This window comes from Trifolium pratense, linkage group LG3 (genome assembly GCF_020283565.1).
Source record: "Trifolium pratense cultivar HEN17-A07 linkage group LG3, ARS_RC_1.1, whole genome shotgun sequence".
Lineage (NCBI taxonomy): Eukaryota > Viridiplantae > Streptophyta > Magnoliopsida > Fabales > Fabaceae > Trifolium > Trifolium pratense.
In genome coordinates this window covers 19,691,884-19,713,062 of record NC_060061.1, presented here as the reverse complement: position 1 = coordinate 19,713,062, position 21,179 = coordinate 19,691,884, and the positions used below count along the sequence as shown (strand labels likewise).

The 21,179-nt window shown below is 36.1% G+C and overlaps 3 protein-coding genes across 3 annotated transcripts; 2 read left to right on the top strand and 1 right to left on the bottom strand.

The window, feature by feature from the left end:
- The first annotated feature begins 1,733 nt into the window (after positions 1 to 1,733).
- LOC123918647 (extensin-2-like) lies at positions 1,734 to 3,761 on the top strand. Its single transcript, XM_045970730.1, has one exon. The coding sequence runs from the start codon at positions 1,816 to 1,818 to the stop codon at positions 3,568 to 3,570; it is 1,755 nt and encodes a 584-aa protein (XP_045826686.1). The 5' UTR covers positions 1,734 to 1,815; the 3' UTR covers positions 3,571 to 3,761.
- Positions 3,762 to 13,197: 9,436 nt separating this feature from the next.
- On the bottom strand, positions 13,198 to 14,355 carry LOC123914727 (serpin-ZX-like). The gene is made up of 2 exons (XM_045965906.1): positions 14,077 to 14,355; positions 13,198 to 13,701 (listed from the first exon to the last, which is right to left on the bottom strand). The coding sequence occupies exons 1-2, from the start codon at positions 14,353 to 14,355 to the stop codon at positions 13,198 to 13,200; spliced, it is 783 nt and encodes a 260-aa protein (XP_045821862.1).
- A 3,890-nt stretch (positions 14,356 to 18,245) lies between these two features.
- Positions 18,246 to 20,090, top strand: LOC123918649 (extensin-2-like). Its single transcript, XM_045970731.1, has one exon. The coding sequence runs from the start codon at positions 18,385 to 18,387 to the stop codon at positions 19,975 to 19,977; it is 1,593 nt and encodes a 530-aa protein (XP_045826687.1). The 5' UTR covers positions 18,246 to 18,384; the 3' UTR covers positions 19,978 to 20,090.
- Positions 20,091 to 21,179: the final 1,089 nt, after the last annotated feature.

Here is a 21,179-nt window from a genome sequence, read left to right as displayed (position 1 = left end):
CGGATACAATCTTGGATTCTTGGTTATAGAGCGAAAATTCAGTGAGAACTCACTTTGTGTGCGGACTCAAACCCATATAGAGCAATATCAAACTCTTGCTATAGAGATAAAAAAAATTCAATTAAGAGGGGAGAACTCACGGCTCTTGCGTTTGGAGACAAAATTCGGTCAAAAGTAGATAACTCACTTTGTGTCTAATATGTTCTCAATACAGATAAATCACCGTTAAACGGTTCGTACGTGTAACAAAATAAGAAATAAAAAGAATTATGTTACTAGTACATTAAAAAAGAAAATCAAAACATTTCCACCGTCGAACTCATGGTGGAATTGATCAAAAGATTTAATAGAACTAATGGTTGTTTTGAACAAGAGGCTAAATATGTACATACAATGACAGTGATGATAAGAATTATAAAAATAACTTATGAAGGTCGATTGCGATAGACAGTAACTGTATACACCAAGTCAATCAAGATAATTTAAGTTACAAGTATATTTTCCTACGGTACGTATAACAATTTGTCATTATTATAATATAATTATAAAGTTTGTTATGTACCAAAATAAATAAATAAATATAAAGTGTGTTCCATATTCATAAGAAAAGTAGTTAAGCTGAATAAGTTTATTCATTCACCGACAATAGTGGAACAAAAATTATAGCAAAATATGTGTTCAAGATGTGAGATTTTAAGAATCAACAATTGTGTGAAAGAAGAAAGAAGGTTGGTTAGAGTTGATATATTTTTGAAAATAATAAAAAAAAATGTACCTTTTTTATTGTTTTATAAAAATATATACAATTACCTAAAAAAAATAAATAATATATACAATAGTTTATTTCAAGAGTTTAATATATCTTCTTGTTAACAAATAAATTAACACTAATTATAGGAAATGAAAATAGAAAATTTTATAAGAAATATGATTTGGTTCAATATAATGAGTTCAAATATAAACCAAATACATGAATGTATTTGCTTATATTACATAAAAAATAATGTATTATTTCGTACTACATGTATTATAAGTAAAAACCTACATGTATTTGGTCCAAATTTAGACACTTATTTCATTTCATATGAGTATTAGATAGTTCTAACAAGTTTGGAACTAATTTGACTTTATCAACTGTTTCACACTTCAACCTCTCAATCATGCTTAGAAGTTTCTTTTACCGTCCTATGAGTTTCTCGTGTGTCATATTTTTACTCATCGCTACTTAAGTAATGAATGCTATAAAATGAGAAATTTGAGGAAAAAAAAATAACACCGCCCATTATTTAAGTAGCGCATGGTGTTTGAAAAACTCATGGGGCAGCAAAAAAAACTCCATCATATTCATGCTTTGCTTGCCTGTTCTCTCTAAAAGCCAAGGAAAATAATCAGAACTAAGCCTGCTCTGACGCGTTTTCACTAATATTGGTTGTTCATATATGAAAAATAACTCATTCAAAGTTACATTGTTATCATCACCTACTCATTTCATTGACTTTGTTCATACTCGTTTGTGGAAAACATTAACTCATTCAATGAAAAACCACAATATATATCAAGTATTAAAATACCAAATACATACCAAATGGTATGAACAAAAGACATTGGAAGCACACCATCCTGGAAATAAGAATATAAGTTAAAACATTAAGCCAGGCTGTCATAATGTATTTGAGAAATTAATATTATAATTTATGCTTGGGAAACACTATATAAAGAGTTAGAATACAAACTTAAGCAATCACAGTAAACTAACTACTCACTAGCTTACACTCTTCAAAGAACTGGGTATAGGAATACACACATTTAGAGAAAATGGGAACTTCATTTGGGTTGAGGCATTGGCCTCAACTCATCTATGCAATAGCATTTTGCATACTTGCAAGCAGTGTTGCTTCTGATAATGAAAAGCCTTATTATGCAGGACAACCAAGCAATTACTACCCACACCCAACACCACCAAGTCATGGACAACCACCTTATTATCACAAACCACCATATCATGGAGCACAACCACCACATTATTTCAAACCACCTCCTTATTATTACAAGTCCCCACCTCCACCGTCTCCATCACCGCCACCTCCTTATGTCCACAAATCTCCACCATATTACTACAATTCTCCACCTCCACCATCACCTTCACCCCCACCACCATATGTTTACAAATCTCCTCCTCCACCATCACCCTCTCCTCCCACACCGTATGTTTACAACTCACCTCCTCCTCCATATGTCTATAAGTCACCACCACCTCCATCCCCGTCACCTCCTCCTCCATATGTCTACAAGTCACCACCTCCTCCATCTCCTTCACCTCCCCCGCCATATGTCTATAAGAGTCCACCACCACCCTCTCCATCACCACCACCACCATATGTCTATAAGTCACCACCACCTCCATCCCCGTCACCTCCTCCTCCATATGTCTACAAGTCACCACCTCCTCCATCTCCTTCACCTCCCCCGCCATATGTCTATAAGAGTCCACCACCACCCTCTCCATCACCACCACCACCATATGTCTATAAGTCACCACCACCTCCATCCCCGTCACCTCCTCCTCCATATGTCTACAAGTCACCACCTCCTCCATCTCCATCACCTCCCCCACCATATGTCTATAAGAGTCCACCACCACCCTCTCCATCACCACCACCTCCATATGTCTACAAGTCACCACCTCCACCATCTCCATCCCCACCCCCTCCATATGTTTATAAGTCCCCACCCCCACCATCACCGTCACCTCCACCACCATATGTCTACAAGTCTCCTCCTCCACCATCACCCTCTCCTCCCCCACCATATGTTTACAACTCACCTCCACCTCCGTCCCCTTCCCCTCCTCCTCCTTATGTCTACAAGTCACCACCTCCACCATCCCCGTCTCCACCACCTCCATATGTTTATAAGTCCCCACCCCCACCATCCCCTTCACCCCCTCCACCATATGTCTACAAGTCACCACCTCCACCATCCCCATCCCCACCACCTCCATATGTTTATAAGTCCCCACCCCCACCATCACCTTCACCACCACCTCCATACGTATATAAGTCTCCTCCTCCTCCATCTCCTTCACCACCTCCCCCATATATCTACAAGTCACCACCACCACCATCCCCTTCACCACCCCCTCCATATGTCTACAAGTCCCCACCCCCACCATCTCCATCCCCACCACCTCCATATGTTTACAAGTCTCCTCCCCCACCATCCCCTTCTCCTCCTCCACCATATTATTATAAGTCCCCTCCTCCTCCTTCTCCTTCACCCCCTCCTCCATATGTGTACAAATCCCCACCTCCACCATCTCCATCACCTCCTCCACCTTATGTCTATAAGTCACCACCACCTCCTTCACCTTCACCTCCTCCTCCATACTACTACAAATCTCCACCTCCACCTTCGCCATCACCTCCTCCACCATATATCTATAAATCACCACCACCTCCTTCACCTTCACCGCCACCTCCTTATATTTACAACTCTCCACCCCCACCATCTCCATCACCTCCTCCATATCATCCCTACCTCTACAACTCACCCCCGCCTCCCGTGTATTAAGCTTCCGTCTAAAGCTATTTGAAATTTTTTCAATGAATTATGTTAAATATTGTTGTGGTTAATTTGTATTTGAGTTTTTGTTAATGAAAAAGTATACAATCTATGTTGAATTAAGAGCCTTATTTTTTGTTCCAGTGCAATTTCACATGTATGGTGTTAATTCATAAGTCTATATTTATCTATTTTTTATAGTTGCTTTTGAATATTTTACATTTTGTTTTTTCACTTTCACCTTCATATCATCAACATCAACGAAATCAATTATTACACTAAATATTACTTCATTATTTGAATCTAGTGAATACTAGTTACAATTCATATGCATAAGATAATTATATACCGAATCCAAATAAATAAAAGTATATAAAAACTAATGATGAATAGGACTTCCGGTAGATTAATGTTATGAATAATGCAATTTTCATGCAATATGCAAACCTATATAAACTCTATTGGTCGCACCAAGTTGATTATCATCTCTATTGAGATTATATTCTTACGAATTACACAAATTTTATCCAATTATGACCAAAGAAGTGGGATAACATAAGAATTTGCAATGATTAAAAATAATAGAATTCCTAATACCAGATGCAATTATATGCAATGTATGAATGTGAAAAATATAATATGTAATTGATGTAATGAATGAACACGGAATGAGCATAATTGAAATTACAAGAATCAAACACAAACAGTGAGAATAAAGATGGATACAAACATAGATAAATGTCGGAGTTAGCTTAACCATTAACTGATGCAATTTGAATCGTCGATTTGATCAAGTTAACTCAATTAATTCATCTGTTGATTGTTTAGGAAAGATTTTCATTGATAACTTAAGCGTAAACCAACTTATCTTCATTTTACCACTTCAGTTTACAAAAATGAATATTTGCATGAGATTATTCAATCAAGAGAGGCATCTAATTAAAATGCTACCCCTAGAACTAGAACACAAACATTATGCAAGTCACATGGAGAATAAATTGAGATGCTATAATCTTTAAATTGTGAAGCTAAAGAATCATATGTAGAGCAAAATAGGAGCTTACCAACACTGAGAACACAAACTACACTACTACTGGTAGTACTAGCACCTACTGCCATGGTAATCAAGATTGAGTGCCAGCACGTAGGATCGTTCGCTGCAATTCAGACAAGTTCACTAGAAGTGCACTTTGTGGTCGATATAGCGAATTAGGAGTAGGATTGTAACGTGTTTTGTGTTAGGTCAGCTGCTTCGCATTGGGCCTTGCTGAAAACAGTCCTTCCCTTCACTCTTCATCCCTCCTTACTTCAAACAGAAACCCTATCTTCCATCTCCCTGCGAGTACAACACCATTCTCCCATCTCTCTGCGACGCCGTCCTTTCATCCTCCCCTGTTTTCAATCTATTTCAAGCTTAACTGCAATGGTTATGAATTTTTAATTTTTTTTAAACGATGCATTTTTAATTAACTTAATTTACTGTCATGATAAAAATAGAGATTATTTAGTTTATATATGATAAATTTTATGCTTATGTGTGTGTATATATAATTACAATTTTTCCCTCCAGTAGGATCGTACGAGTCATGTTACAATATTTCTCACCGGCCTTACGATCCTAATGTTTGACTACATTGCTTATCTACTTTGGTTTGGGTTTTCAAAGTGTTAATAAGTTCCTATATTTATTTTCTCTATATGTAATTAGCATCGAGTTCATAATAACAATTTGATTATAATTACATGGCATAAGTTTCTAATCGCACAATTATACATGAAGGATAATCATAATAGTCATAGCAAACAAGTACAGTAATTAAACAGGAAGTTTATATCAACAAATAGATAGTAAGGTGTACAAAATTTCTATAAACAATTCAAAATATGATGTGAACGACAGAAGAAAGTGAATAAGGAGAACCTGGTATGGTATCAAATTTCTGATAGCGAGCGCCGAGCGGTGAAGCACCACTGCAACTGTAAGCATATCGAGTTTATAGGTCGTCGCGTCAGCACTAACTGCGCGTGCTTTGTTCCTTCAAATAAATATCCTTCCATCAGCCTTCAGCCGCGAGCTTCAACTGCTGAACCTCCATGAGACTCTTTCTATCTAGCTCTAGCACCTCGATTTAGGTTGAAAGATTAGGAAAGCCAAAAGAGCAATTTTAAATTTCATACAATAAATAAATGTTACCATTAATACTAGTTCAATCGCTAAGGACAGGTATATAAAAAGAAATACTCACCCTCATCTTATATATAAGAGAGATAGGCTCTCTTTGGTAAAAAATATACCCAATAAGTTAACTGATTAAATTTGTAGCATTTGATAAGTTTACTTTTTCGATTCATAAATTTAATGTATCTCGACCATATTATTGATCAAATATATTAGATTATTAATGAATCTAAAAGTGAACTTTCTCTTATATATAAGATCAGATGGAGTATTTCTCATGAGATTAGCTTAATTGGTAGACATTATATTTTATATATAATATAAGGATATGTTTGAATTCCAACATTTTACTTATTTATTTTAAGGTAAAATTTTTAAGCACTTGACTATTTAACCAAAAAAAATCTTCAATTCAGTTTATAAATATTCACTCTCTTACTAATTTAGTTTTAAAATTGATTAAAAGATTCCTACATTATTTTATTATGCATGGAACAACAAATTCTTATCAACGGCGAGGAGGCGTCCTATAAAATATATTCTTCAATCTATACCAACTTATTTTATGAGTATTTTCTCCCTTTCGACTTTCTCTGATCGATGAAATTGAAAAGATGCTCAATGCTTTATGGTGGGGACACTCTGTAGCCTAGAGCAAAGCTATTCACTAGCGAAAATTGATAGCTGGACGGGTTAAATGCAACGTAGATGCTTCCTTTTCGATAAATTCAAACAGAGTCGGTATTGGTATATGTATTAGAGATGAACATAGAGCTTTTATTTTAGCAAAAACTGAATGGTGAAACACTTGGACTGTTATCTGCGTTCAAGTGGGTGCACGAGCTTAACGTAGAAACCGGTAGATTTTGAGTTGGATTCAAAGAGAGTGGTTGATAGGTTCAACTCTTAGTAGTAGAGATTTTATTGAATTCAGTATGAATCATTGTAAATTAGTTTTCTCTAGTTATTATAGAAACTCTAATGTAGAGTTTGTGCGAAAAAAAGCAAATCAGATTGCTCATACTCTAGCTAAGGTGGTCACATTGTCTGCTAGTTCCCAAGTGTTGGTCGATGTACCAAATTATTTTGATAATATTTTAATTAATGATATGCTATAAACAATATTTTGTAAAAAAAAAAAAAGAACTATTTAGGTCCTAACCTTTTAAAATCAATTAAAAAGATACCTAAACTATTCTATTAACATTATTGTTAAATTGACTATTAGTAGATTTTAAACTATAAAAGTATATAATTTAGTTCATAAAACCATCATTAAAAACAACTAACCGGTTCCTATAAATGCTCAACTTTTGTTGTTAAATTTTTCTTCTTTTCTCTAGTCCATAGTCCACAACAATACGTGATATAAACGTATCTTTATTCAACATATTCACTCAATGATCTCTTATTTAATGTTATATTTTTTAGTATGTAAGTTCTAATTTCTTTAAGCATATTTAAAATCAGTTTTCCTCTTATCTGAGGCAACATTGATTCTAAAAATATTTTCCAAACTAACTGAGTTATAAAACATCTAAGAGAAACACACCACTGTTGTACAAAATTGTTCAACAAAGGCAAGAAGAGGAAGTAAGGACAAAGTTTTGTGCATATTTGACTAGAAGGAGTATAAGTTGGATTAAACGGGGCGACGTTTGCAACCAAAAAGGAAGGGAGTTTTGGATTGAGAGAGACTTAAGGGCGGTGAATATTAGTCTCTTGGGAAAATGGAGGTTGATGGTGCAGAAACAGAAAATGAACAATGTTGCAGAGATTACTTGCTCTGCAAGTAATCTTGATGAAGAAGATGAAGTTTGAACTTGAACAAGTTCAATGGAATCTAAAGGAAGTTTAGGAAAAAGTAAAAAGCTTTATTGATGAAAAATGAGAAGTATGTACAATATGCTAAGACTCTTAGCATTTATAGGATTTGCAAAAATCAAATCTAAACTAACTATGGTTCATAACTAACTAGATTGCTTAACTAACTTGTAACAAACTAGTTTGACCAATCCATAGTTGTAACCAACTAACTCTAACTACCTAGGCCAAAACAAACATAAGATGGATAGGATTTGAATTACACATTGATCAACATGCTCCCTTAATTCAAACACTATCAAGGCCTAAGTTGGAACACTCCAAGTGCATTTCTCAAGTTGAGAAATCTGTCAATCTTCAAACTCTTAGTCATGGCATCTGCAACCTGTGAACCAGTAGCACAATGGACAACTTCAATGAGATTTTGATTCACCTGCTCCCTTAAGAAGTGAAACCTAGCTTCAATGTGTTTGCTTCTGCCATGTAGCACTGGATTCTTTGCCAAATTGATTGCAGATTGATTGTCAATTTGCAGTGTGATTGGTTTCTTCACATCAATTTGCAAGTCTCTGAGAACTAAGTCAATCCACACAGCTTGACAAGCAGCATAAGCACCTGCTATATACTCGGCCTCACAAGAAGAGAGTGCCACAACTGGTTGCTTCTTAGAACACCAAGCAACTGGAGCTTTCAAAAACTTGAAAAAATAACCTGTAGTGCTTCTTCTATCTGTCTTGTCACCACACCAGTCAGCATCTGAATAGCACACTATTTCTAGTATTTCATTCTTAGCTGTCTTTGGAAAGAGTATTCCAAAATCCTGTGTGCCAGCAATGTACTTCAACACCCTAGTAGCAGCTTTCATGTGTGACTGTCTAGGATCTTCCATGAATCTACTAATCAGTCCCACTGCAAAGCATATGTCAGGCCTGCTATTGCATAGGTACCTTAGAGAACCAACAATTTGTTTGAACAATGTAGGATCAACTGCATCTTCATCTACATTCTTCTCCAATTTGAGATTTGTCTCCATTGGTGTTATAGCAGGTGTGCAATCTGTCATGTTGAATCTCTTCAAAATCTCACCAGCATACTTCCTTTGATGCAACATTAAGCCTTTTGAAGTATTCAAAAATTCAATACCTAAGAAGTAGGAAATTGTTCCCAAGTCTGTCATCTCAAATTCATTCATCATGTCAGACTTGAATTTCTTAATCTCAGCCAAGTCACTACCTGTAACCAACAAATCATCAACATACAAGCATATAAGGATGATGCTTGATGTTGATTTTTGCACATAAACACCATATTCTGACTTGCACTTACTAAAACCTTGCTTCACAAGAAACCCATCGATTCTCTTGTTCCAAGCTCTAGGAGCTTGCTTCAATCCATATAGAGCTTTCTTCAGCCTATATACCATGTTTTCTTTACCTGTAATCATAAAACCAGGTGGTTGAGTCACAAAAACCACTTCTTCTAATGGACCATTTAGAAAAGCAGATTTCACGTCCAAGTGATACATAGGCCAGCTGTTTGCATTTGCTATAGCTACAACCAACCTTACAGTCTCAATCCTTGCCACAGGTGAAAAAACCTCTGAGTAATCTAAACCTTCTCTTTGCAAAAAACCTCTAGCAACTAGCCTTGCTTTATGTTTTGCTACTGAACCATCAGGATTGAGCTTCAATTTGAACACCCACTTGACTGCTATAGCTTTCTTACCTGTTGGAAGTTTAACCAATTGCCATGTCTGATTCTTCTCAATGGCACACAACTCTTCTTCCATGGCTTGCTTCCATTTCAAGTTACTCATAGCTTCAAGGTAGTTTATAGGTTCTGCTCCTGCTAGTAGTGCAAAGTGTACTAGATCACCATCCTCATCTACTTCATTGTCATTTGCAGTTATACAGTCTTGTATTCTTGGAGGTACTTTCTTTGTTCTATTTGATTTCCTGGTGCCATTGTTGTTGTCTGTAGCTTCATCAATTTCATTATCTATGATGACATTGTTGTCTTGATTAGCCACTACTGGTGCTTCAGTTTCTTCAATTTCATCACTTGACTCCACTGCATCAGTTTCATCATCAGAAATTTGGCTTAACTGTGGCCTGCTAGTACTACTACCAGCTATCCAATCCCAGCTCTTAGCTTCATCCACTATAACATCTCTGCTATATATCATCTTCTTTGAAGTTGGATTGTACAATTTATAAGCACCAGTCACATGATAACCCACTAGGATCATAGGTTCACTCCTATCATCCAACTTGTTTCTCTTTGCCTCAGGTACATGCTTATGACATAGAGCACCAAACACTTTAAAGTGACTCACACTAGGCTTCTTACCAGTCCATATCTCCTCAGGCACTTTATCTTTCAATTTCTTTGTTGGACACCTGTTCAACACATATACTGCAGTATTCACTGCCTCTCCCCAAAATGACTTAGGCAATCCTTTGTGTTTGACCATACACCTTGCCATGTCTAGTATAGTTCTATTCCTCCTTTCTGCCAGTCCATTATGCTGAGGAGTGTATGGTGCAGTGATTTCATGTTCTATCCCATGACTAGTGCAAAAGGACTCAAAATTCTTAGAATTGTACTCTCCTCCACCATCAGTCCTAAGAATTTTTATGCTTTTGCCACTTTGTTTTTCAACAAGTACTTTGAAGTTTTTGAAAATCTCAAATGCTTCATCCTTTGTTTTTAGCAAATACAACCAAATTTTTCTGCTATATTCATCTACAAAGGTCAGAAAGTACCTGTTTCCACCAAGAGAATTTACATCAAAAGGTCCACATAAATCTGAATGGACAACTCCCAGCACACTTGAAGATCTCATTGGTAGTGATTTGTTGAATGTATTTCTAGATTGCTTGCCAATCAAGCAGCCATCACATAACTTGTCTGGTGTTTCAATTCTTGGCAAGCCTGTAACCATCCCTTTGCTAACTAGCTGAGTGAGATACCTAAAGTTTAAGTGACCAAACCTTAGGTGCCAAATCCAACTTTGCATCTCATCAGTCACAACTTTCATGCATTCAACTGCTGTAGTGTTAATCATAGTTTTGAATGTCCTGTTCTTAGCTAGAGGTGTTCTTAACACTAACACATTTGCAGAATCAAACAACTCAAAATATTCATCCTTGATGATAACTGAAAAACCTTTTTCAATTAGTTGACCAACACTAAGCAAGTTACATCCCATACCTGGCACATACAAGACTTCTTCAATCACTGCAGAAACTCCATTACTTCTTTTGATTACCATGTCACCTGTTCCCATGGCCTGAATAGAACTATTATCAGCTAGTCTTACTGTGCTTTTCTTGGATTGATCAAACCTGATAAGCCAATCTCTATGACCTGTCATATGATTTGAACAACCTGTATCCAAGAACCATGCTCCACTGACACAGTTAACCCTAGCAGCATATGCTCCACTGGTTTCACACAGTTCATCAGATATAGCTGCCATAAAGGTTACAGCTCCTTTATCTTCTTTGTCTTGTACAAAGTTAGCTTCATCATCATTATCTTGCACCTTCTTTGATCTACAATCAGATGCATAATGCCCCCATTTTTCACAATTATAGCATTGAATATGACTTTTGTCCTTTTTCTGTGTACTTGATGTTCCTCCTCCTTTCTTGAAGGATTCAGATTTAGCATCAAATTTTCCATGCTTTTGTGAAAAATTCTTGGACTTATCTTGATTCTTACCTTTGTTAGCACCATGCTTCTTTGATGATTGTGCTTGAAGAGCTTGCACAGAATCTTGTACACCCTTCCTTTCATTGATCATCAATTCATGAGCCTCCAAAGAGCCAACTAGATCTTCTAACTTCAACTCTGCCAGATTACCAATCTCTTGAATAGCAACAATCACATGATCAAAATTTGGAGTTAAAGTCCTCATTACCTTCTCTACAATCATCTTGTCTGTGATTTGTTCACCACAATGTTTCATTGTGTGAACTAAAGATTGAACCTTTGCAGCATAAGATCCAATGGAATCACTCTTCTCCATCTGCAGTAACTCATACTGCCTCCTCAATGATTGTAACTTCACAGCCTTCACTTTCTCCCCACCATCATAATACTTGACCAGAATATCCCATGCTTCTTTGGCTGTGTCAACATGAGAGATTCTGTCAAAATTTGCTGTGTCCACAGCTGCTTGAATTGCATACAGTGCCTTGCAATCCTTCTTCTTCATATCTTTGTGTGCATTCCTGGCTTCTTGATTAGCATTTGCAGGCAATGCTTGAACACCATTTACAACTGCTTCTAGTGTATCTTGAAATCCAAACAAGGATTTCATCTGTTTCTGCCACCTATCCCAATTCTTGCCGTCAAGAATTGGAAGATTGTTGGGTAATCCACCATTGCCACTTGCCATAACTAGAACCTGACAATTATCACCCAAGAACCTGAATTTTGTGATGCTACACAATGAACCAAAAGGCTCGTGATACCAATTTGATGGTGCAGAAACAGAAAATGAACAATGTTGCAGAGATTACTTGCTCTGCAAGTAATCTTGATGAAGAAGATGAAGTTTGAACTTGAACAAGTTCAATGGAATCTAAAGGAAGTTTAGGAAAAAGTAAAAAGCTTTATTGATGAAAAATGAGAAGTATGTACAATATGCTAAGACTCTTAGCATTTATAGGATTTGCAAAAATCAAATCTAAACTAACTATGGTTCATAACTAACTAGATTGCTTAACTAACTTGTAACAAACTAGTTTGACCAATCCATAGTTGTAACCAACTAACTCTAACTACCTAGGCCAAAACAAACATAAGATGGATAGGATTTGAATTACACATTGATCAACAGCTATCTCATGGTCCGGAAATGGTGTTAATGCTTGAGGAGGAGGTGTTTATAACAATTGAAGATGATAGGTACAATCTAAAGTTTATGCTTTCTTGTAGCAACTTCTACTTGATCGAATCTCAACAAGATTAAATATGTCCAGTGGAGGGGTTATCTCTCAATTAGAAACGCTTGACTACTTGATTTGTCGAGGGTCACACGAAAACTTGAACCATCTTGTTTACTGCACTTTATCTTGGATTAGTCATGGGATCCATCGAGTTTTATGGCTAGGTGAAATGTAAGTAGCTGCTGCTGTATCTTGGTTGGGCTGGTGTAACAGGCTGTGAGTTTGAGGATCTGGTGCAGGATTTTTTGGTAGGTTGTGTTGTATTGTATGCTAATTTGGTGTATTTTAGTATTTTGAATTGTGATGTTGGGACTAGTTGCAATTTGTGGCTGTCTACTGTTTTCATGACAGTACCAGTTTTGAAATCCTTATAAATGCTTATAGGCTTCAAGTGTTTGGGGCTGCAATTCTGGTTTTCGCTTCCCTGTTTTGTTGCATATAATTAGATTTGTGAGTTAGTCTTGCACTCTTGCTACGGAATTGTGCCTGCTATTGCATACATGTAATTTTTGTCTCTAATCTGGGTATGCCCTGTGATTGGGTTGAGTCTTTTCAATATACTTTACTTTTCTGTTCCGAAAAGGGTGAGGGCGAGGGAAAGCATCTATACAGTCATACATGATAATGATAAGAGACCGAAGCAACATTGATTCTAAAAACATCTTCCAAAATAATTCATTGATAAAACTCCCAAGACATATGAGAAGTTTCAAGCCCAAATGAAAATTTGAATCTTGGAATTCGAAAGTCACCTAATTCGATTTCAGTAAGAGGAAAATTGTTTTCTATTAACTCATATTCAGAAGCCACCTTCTCAACCAAATCTGACAACCCATCTTTTGCATTTGGAAGAAAGATGTACATAGAGAATTGCCGCTTATCTTCTCCTTGCTCATAAGGAAGGCAAAGAACTTTAAAACCATCAAAAACTCCAATAAACTGTTCAAGGTTGGTGGTCATGAAAGGAACCTTAACTGAGCTGCCATTTAGAAGATGAAAATCATAGTTTTTCGTACACCAATCAGGAAACGGTTCATCCCATGAACCTTTAAAGTGCAGTGCATTAGCAAATATAAGTCTGGTTAAGCTGTCGACTGATTGTGGAGGAACAAGTTCTTTAATAAGGCCATTTGTCTTTTTATGAGCCCATAAATTTACTTCTTTAGTCACTTCAATAGCCTGTAAAACCATATCAAATTTAAAAAAAATATCTTGAAGATTTTAAAAGATTTTGTGGGAAAGTATTGATTTGTGGGATTTTAAAAGATTTGTTTGAAAGACTTTTTACAATCAAGATTTTTAACACATGATTTTAATGGATTTGTAACACAGATTTTTAAGATTTCATAGTACATTATGGATTTTTAATATTTCTCCACATATTTAAACCTATATTAGTTCTCAATCAAAATTTCATAGTTGTTTATGGATTTTTAGCATTTCGGCACATATTTGAACCTATATTAGTCCTCCATAAACGAACATATAGTGTTTTAGTCAATGGATCATAATCATTTCCTTTGTAAAAAAAATTTAACCTTCAAGAGAGTCCACCATTTTTGTGAAACCTGCTGCACAAAAAGGTAAAATCACTCCTAACTCCATCAACACATGAGAAGTTTCAAGCCCAAATAAAAATTTGAATCTTGGAATTCCAAAGTCACCTAATTCGCATTGAGTAAGAGGAAAATCTAATAACTCAAATTCAGAAGCCACTTTCTCAACCAAACCTGATATCCCATCTTTTGCATTTGGAAGAAAGATGTACATAGGGAATTGCCTCTTAAAGATTTTGAGAGTGATTTTACACAGTAGAGCCTCAACTCTTTTCATCTTTTGGTCTGTTTTGATAATAACAATACAAGAGAATAAAATAATTTCATCCAAAGAATTTGCTTAATTGTGTGAAGAATAAATGCTAAGAAGCAAAAATGAATCGGCTGGTGCTATTGTCAGCTGACTTTAGTAAGGCACATAATGTTTTTTCACTAGGAGCAGTCATTTGGTAATTACTATCTATTTAGATGAAAGATACATGCAACTCTAGTTTATCATGACTAATCACCTAAATGGACCTCGATCAAAGATTTATTAAGACTCGTGATTGTTTGTGTTCCGGACTGGACTAAAGTCTACAATGTTTGATGGCTCAATACGTCCTTAGGTCCATAATACCTCATCCATATTATATTCAAGGTATACCGTACTCTAGGATGCACCATATATAATGTTATTTTTATGAGTTGGCTGCATTATAAAGCTAAAACAAAGCTAAAACAACTTGTGCAAGAAACAAGATGTGTAGGTGCAACATGTTAAACAAGATGTGTCAGACATCTTATTCAGGGGGAGAAAACATGTAACGTGCAACATGTCGAACAAGATGTCCCAGACACATGATGTAGGACATCTTGCCCCCAGTACAGCAGGCTGAAGAACTTAAAGCTTATCCAAGGCGTGCAATTCTCTCTAAAGGTTGTTACAAGCGTACAAACGCGGATTTACGATGGCCAGCTGTTTAAGAGAGTTTGTTATGATTGGGGATCATAACTAACTTTGATAAAAGGATGAGATTAAATCTTTTATCTTATGGAAATTAAATCTTTTATCTTATGAGGAAGTTTAGATCAAAAGTTTGTTAACAAACTAAAATCCCTATTAGCGTGCATCTCAAACAAACTACAAATCAAAAGAGAAGCAAGGCTATAAATAGAGACTCAAGCATGCATTATCAAGCACGAGCAATAACTGAAGATTGCGAGTCCAAGACTTTGTACCCACTGTGCAAAGTATTATCGGCTTCTAGTTGTGATTATGAGTTTGGTTGTTGAATGTGTATTCAACATTGAAGAACGACAAAGAAGAAGATTATCATCACTTGTGATAGTGGTGAGAGGAAGGTGAGCAGTAATTAATATCTAGGAGAGTAGCTCTTAGGTAGAAAAACACTAGGATTAAGAAAAAGCATACATATCAATAGGTGTTGGTATGCGTTGTAAGACTAAGTATTAATTCAGAGTAGTGGGTTTCCTTTCCTGGATTGGTATCCCCAGAGTAGGTGTGGTTTGCACTGAACTGGGTTAATAATTATTTGTGTCGTTTAATTGTTTACATTATTTACTTCAGTATTATTAAGTTGATCCTGCGATCCAGTTGTCGAACCAATTGTCTAAGACATCTGGTAATCTACACAATTGTCCTAGACATTGTGTAAGACATCTGTCCCGCCGAGAACAGAATTTCATATAACGTATAAATGACCTCTGCATGTACACTCATTAATGGAACCTACAAAGTTGATATGCAAATCTTCATGTATATCCACTCCTACAAATAGGTGTATGCACCCATCCTCAAATTACACAAATTTCACCTAATTAATACACACTCATATTGAAATGTTACTTACCTTGAGGGTTGAAGTGTTAACATATTTGCAGGTATCCTTCTCCACCGTGCATGAAGCTCATAACCACCATCATATTACGTTCTATCTCACCGGAGGAACTATCTAGTTCTGATACATCAGATCAGTTGAGCCATTTGTGGGAAGGGTACCTGCAAAAGGTTCTGTTGTTACAAAAAAGAGAAGCTGGAGGGGAAGGCGACTCTCTGGTGAACCTTGGCGTCGGTTGTATGTTGAAGTGCTTCCTTCGCCTAAGGAAGGTGTGTTGATGTGGACAGGGGCGGATCCAGTGTGGCATGAGGGTGTGCACCTGCACACCCTGAACTTTGAAAAATTACACTAATAATCTTATATTTTTAGATTTTGACCACCCTGAATTTTTAACTTTGCACCTTTGACCCAAAGAGTTTGCAAAAAGACCCCAAAGCTCTCTCACTTCATTTATTATATAGGACATACTATCAACTTTTTGAATCACTTTTTAAGTTTTCAATTTTTCTTTTCTGACTATTTTATACTTTTTATGTTATGATCAGAATTTCTTTTCCAAAATCACTGATTTTTTTCTTTTTACGTTAACCGTTCCATTTCATTGTTGTTATATGGAGTACTCTCTTCGGTCCTAATTATAAGAGACATTTATTTTTTAGGTTCATTGCAAAATTAATGTATTTGGATTATATTGTAGTTTAAATACATTAGTATTCCAATAAATCTAAAAAGTAAAAGTTCTCTTATAATTAGGACTAGAGTGAGTAATACTCCTTCTACTTACTCCGTCTACTTTTATTTTTTATCTCAAAAAATTATGACTATAAACAGTATACTGTAATCACTAGTCACTACTAATTCTTACGGTATTATTTTTCTTTTAAATTCTAACTTCCAAATATTAAATTAATAATGTTAAAAATTCATGAAAGATAGAAAAAATCGATGCATTCATTTTAAATAATTAATTATTTAATATTTATTTTGGTCAAGTAGTCTAATCATCACTATTCCACTCGATGAAGAAGTAAAAAATTTGAGTTTAAACTCCAACCATGTATATTACAATGTCTTTATTTACTGATATATACTTACAGGGATAAAAAAAATCTGAAATTTGGTATTTATTACTAGTACTTAATAAGATAAAAAAAAAAAATGACAAATTTGTAAATTTAACATTTTAAATAAATGAAAAAACAATAAATAAAAATGACTATCCTTTTTTTCAAGCAAAAAAAATAAATGACTATCCTAAAACTTGGTATTATATATTTTTATCAATTACGTTAAAAGTCTGCACCCCCTAGTCCAGGGTCCTGGATCCGCCAATGTGGATCTCCTATACCTGCTTCTAGTCCTCCTACGATTGTCCTTCTTGGGTCCGGTTTGATAGAATCGGTTATTTACATTATATACCTCATCTGCTCTTAATTATAAGCAAAAATGAATCATATACAATAATTTTTATTGAACAACTTTCGTTTATAATTAGAAATGGAAGAATACATTGACAATGATTACAAGAATTATAAAAATAATGTATGAAGGCAAGTCGACTATAGAACAAACAACAACTATATATTCACCAAGTCAATTACATATACATTTTTTAAGCCACCACGAAATTTTCCTACAATCATATAACCAATTGACATTATATATAAAGTATCATATTGACAAGCAATTAAGCTGGATTAGTTTATTAATTCACCGACGACAGAGGCATAAAATTTATAGCAATAAAGACAATTTTTCTTTTTTATAATCAACAAAAGTCTCTGCTTAGAATAAAAAACCAAAGTTTAACAATCTTTTCACACTTCAGGCTCACAAGCTCTCGATCATGCTTACCAGTTCTTTATCAAACAAAGAACTCATTCAATGTATTAACTAATAACACAAATTGTAGATATTTGAGTCATATAACTATTATATAGTTTAATAGTTTAATTTCTGGTTGATTCGTATGAAAAAAAACATATATTGAGATATATCAATCTCTTAAATATATTTCAGTAATTATTTCAAAGTTTTTTTTTTTTTTGCTGAATTAAGTTTCAAAGAATTAATTTCTGCAGTTAAGCACGGAGAAAATTTTAGTTAAAAAAAAAAAACAAAGAGAAAAACTCTTTCAACACCTAATCTTTTCTATGACTTTGCTCATGTCCGTGTTGTGGAAAACATGAACACGTTTAATTGACGACAACAATACACATATAATCTAGTTTTAAAATACAAAATGGTACGAACAGAAGGTATAGGACACACAATCCTTGAAACAAAAATATAATAAAAAAATTTAGCAAGGCTGCTATAATGTATTGGGCAAATTAAAAATCCTTATAATACATGGTTGGGCAACACTATATAATGAGTTAGAATACAAACTTAAGCAATCACAAAAATAAGCTAACACTCTTCTAAGGAACTGAGTACAAGAATACACACACACTTGAAAGAATATGGGAACCTCAATTGGGTTGAGGCATTGGCCTCAACTCATTTATGCAATAGCATTTTGCATAATTGCTAGCAGTGTTGCAGCTGATGATTATAAGCCTTATTACAAATCTCCTCCTCCACCATCCCCATCACCGCCACCACCTTATGTCGATAAATTCCCACCTCCATATTATTACAAGTCACCACCTCCACCGTCTCCGTCACCACCACCTCCTTACGTCGACAAATTCCCACCTCCATATTACAACAAGTATCCTCCTCCATCATCTCCGTCACCACCACCTCCATATGTTGACAAATTCCCACCTCCATATTACTACAAGACCCCACCTCCACCATCTCCGTCACCACCACCTCCTTATGTCGACAAATTCCCACCTCCATATTACTACAAGTCTCCTCCTCCACAATTTTCGTCACCACCACCTCCATATGTAGATAAATTTCCACCTCCATACTACAAATCTCCTCCTCCACCATCTCCATCACCACCACCTCCTTATGTTGACAAATTTCCACCTCCATACTACAAATCTCCTCCTCCACCATCTCCATCACCACCACCTCCTTATGTCGACAAATTCCCACCACCATATTATTACAAGTCTCCACCTCCACCATCTTTGTCACCACCACCTCCTTATGTCGACAAATTCCCACCTCCATACTACAAATCTCCCCCTCCACCATCTCCGTCGCCACCACCTCCTTATGTCGACAAATTCCCACCTCCATATTACTACAAGTCACCACCACCACCATCACCTTCACCACCTCCTCCATATGTCTACAAGTCTCCACCTCCACCATCTCCATCCCCACCACCACCATATGTTTACAAGTCTCCGCCACCACCGTCCCCTTCACCACCTCCTCCATACGTCTACAAGTCTCCACCTCCACCATCTCCATCCCCACCACCCCCATATGTTTACAAGTCTCCGCCACCACCGTCCCCTTCACCACCTCCTCCATATGTATACAAGTCACCACCACCACCATCTCCATCCCCACCACCCCCATATGTTTACAAGTCTCCACCACCACCATCCCCTTCACCACCTCCTCCATATGTATACAAGTCACCACCACCACCATCCCCTTCACCACCTCCTCCATATGTCTACAAGTCTCCACCTCCACCATCCCCATCCCCACCACCCCCATATGTTTACAAGTCTCCTCCCCCACCATCCCCTTCTCCTCCTCCGCCATATTATTATAAGTCCCCTCCTCCTCCTTCTCCTTCACCACCTCCTCCATATGTCTACAATTCTCCACCTCCACCATCTCCTTCACCTCCCCCTCCATATATTTATAAATCTCCACCACCACCTTCTCCTTCACCTCCTCCACCATATTTCTACAAGTCTCCCCCACCTCCTTCACCTTCACCACCTCCTCCATACTACTACAAATCTCCTCCTCCACCTTCCCCATCACCTCCTCCACCATATGTCTACAAGTCTCCTCCACCTCCTCCACCTTCACCACCTCCTCCTTATATTTACAAATCCCCACCACCACCATCTTCATCACCTCCTCCATATCATCCCTACCTCTACAACTCACCCCCACCTCCCATTTATTAAGCTTACGGCTAAAGCTATTTGAATTTTTTTTAAAGAATTATGTTAAACATTGTTGTGGTTAATTTGTATTTAAGCTTTTATCAATAAAACAGTCTACACTCATTTGAATTAAAGCCGTATTTTGGTTCTAGTGCAATTGTGCATATATGGTTTTTGTTCATAAGTCTATCAATTTATCTATTATTTCCTCTAGTAATAAAATCATGAGTTGAGTAGCATCTCCATTGAGTTTACGTTCTTGAGAATTACACAATGTTGATTGAATGATGACCAAATAAGTGGATAACATAGTTTGCAATGACTAAAATAATATAATTCCTAATACGATATGCAGTTGTATGCAATATATGAATATGAAAAATATATAATTGATGTAATGAATGAACACGGATATAAACATAACTAAATGTCAGAGTTTGCTTAATAATTAACCGCTGTAATTTAAGTCATCGATTTGATCATGTTAATTCAATTAACTCATCTCTAGGTTGTTTCGGATAGATTTGCATTGATACTTAAGCATATATCTTCATTTCACCATTCAGTTAACAAAAATGAAATATAAGCATTGAGATTATTCAATCAAGAAAAGTATGTAATCTGAATTCTAAAATAGACAACAATGCCACCCAAACCTGATGATAAGAGTAAGAGTCCTCGGAGGAAGATTGGTACTTGTGTAGTAACACCGCCTTCAAGAACTCGATTTGTCCCTATGCTGACGTCAAGCTAGTCAGTTGGTCAGTCTTTACATTTTGCCGCGGGTTGTCTCCTGTCAAACACCAAGATTTTTAAAATGCAATTTCCCAGGAGTTTGCTCCTCGCAAATGTAGTATTTTTCCCATGCGTGCGCGCTACTATTAGAAAGTCTTGTAAAATAACCAGTTTTCTTGTGTGGTCGTAATATCACATCACTCTCTATTTCTTTCTCTCTCATGATAGATATTTTATGTTATGTTTAGTTTGAGATTATGTTTGTTTGGAATAATCCTATTAACTAGGAAAGTTAAGTAGCAGGTAGTTTTTTTCTATTTGACTCATTTGCCACGTTTTAGATAAGCATGTATGTGGCACTTAGTTGTTACTATTTCTTTGGTATGTAAAGGCTATTTAATAGCTAGTAGTATTTCAATTCAATAAACAAGTCATTCCCAGATTGTTGCATAATTTACTCTAACGGTTATTGTTCCTAACAATCTGGT

Excerpts from the sequence above, each read along its gene's own strand:
- LOC123918649 (XM_045970731.1), top strand. The coding sequence starts at position 18,385 with ATGGGAACCTCAATTGGGTTGAGGCATTGGCCTCAACTCATTTATGCA.
- LOC123918647 (XM_045970730.1), top strand. The coding sequence starts at position 1,816 with ATGGGAACTTCATTTGGGTTGAGGCATTGGCCTCAACTCATCTATGCA.
- LOC123914727 (XM_045965906.1), bottom strand. The coding sequence starts at position 14,355 with ATGAAAAGAGTTGAGGCTCTACTGTGTAAAATCACTCTCAAAATCTTT. Across the intron at positions 13,702-14,076 it reads CAGCAGGTTTCACAAAAATG|GCTATTGAAGTGACTAAAGA; the intron begins GTGGACTCTCTT and ends ATGGTTTTACAG.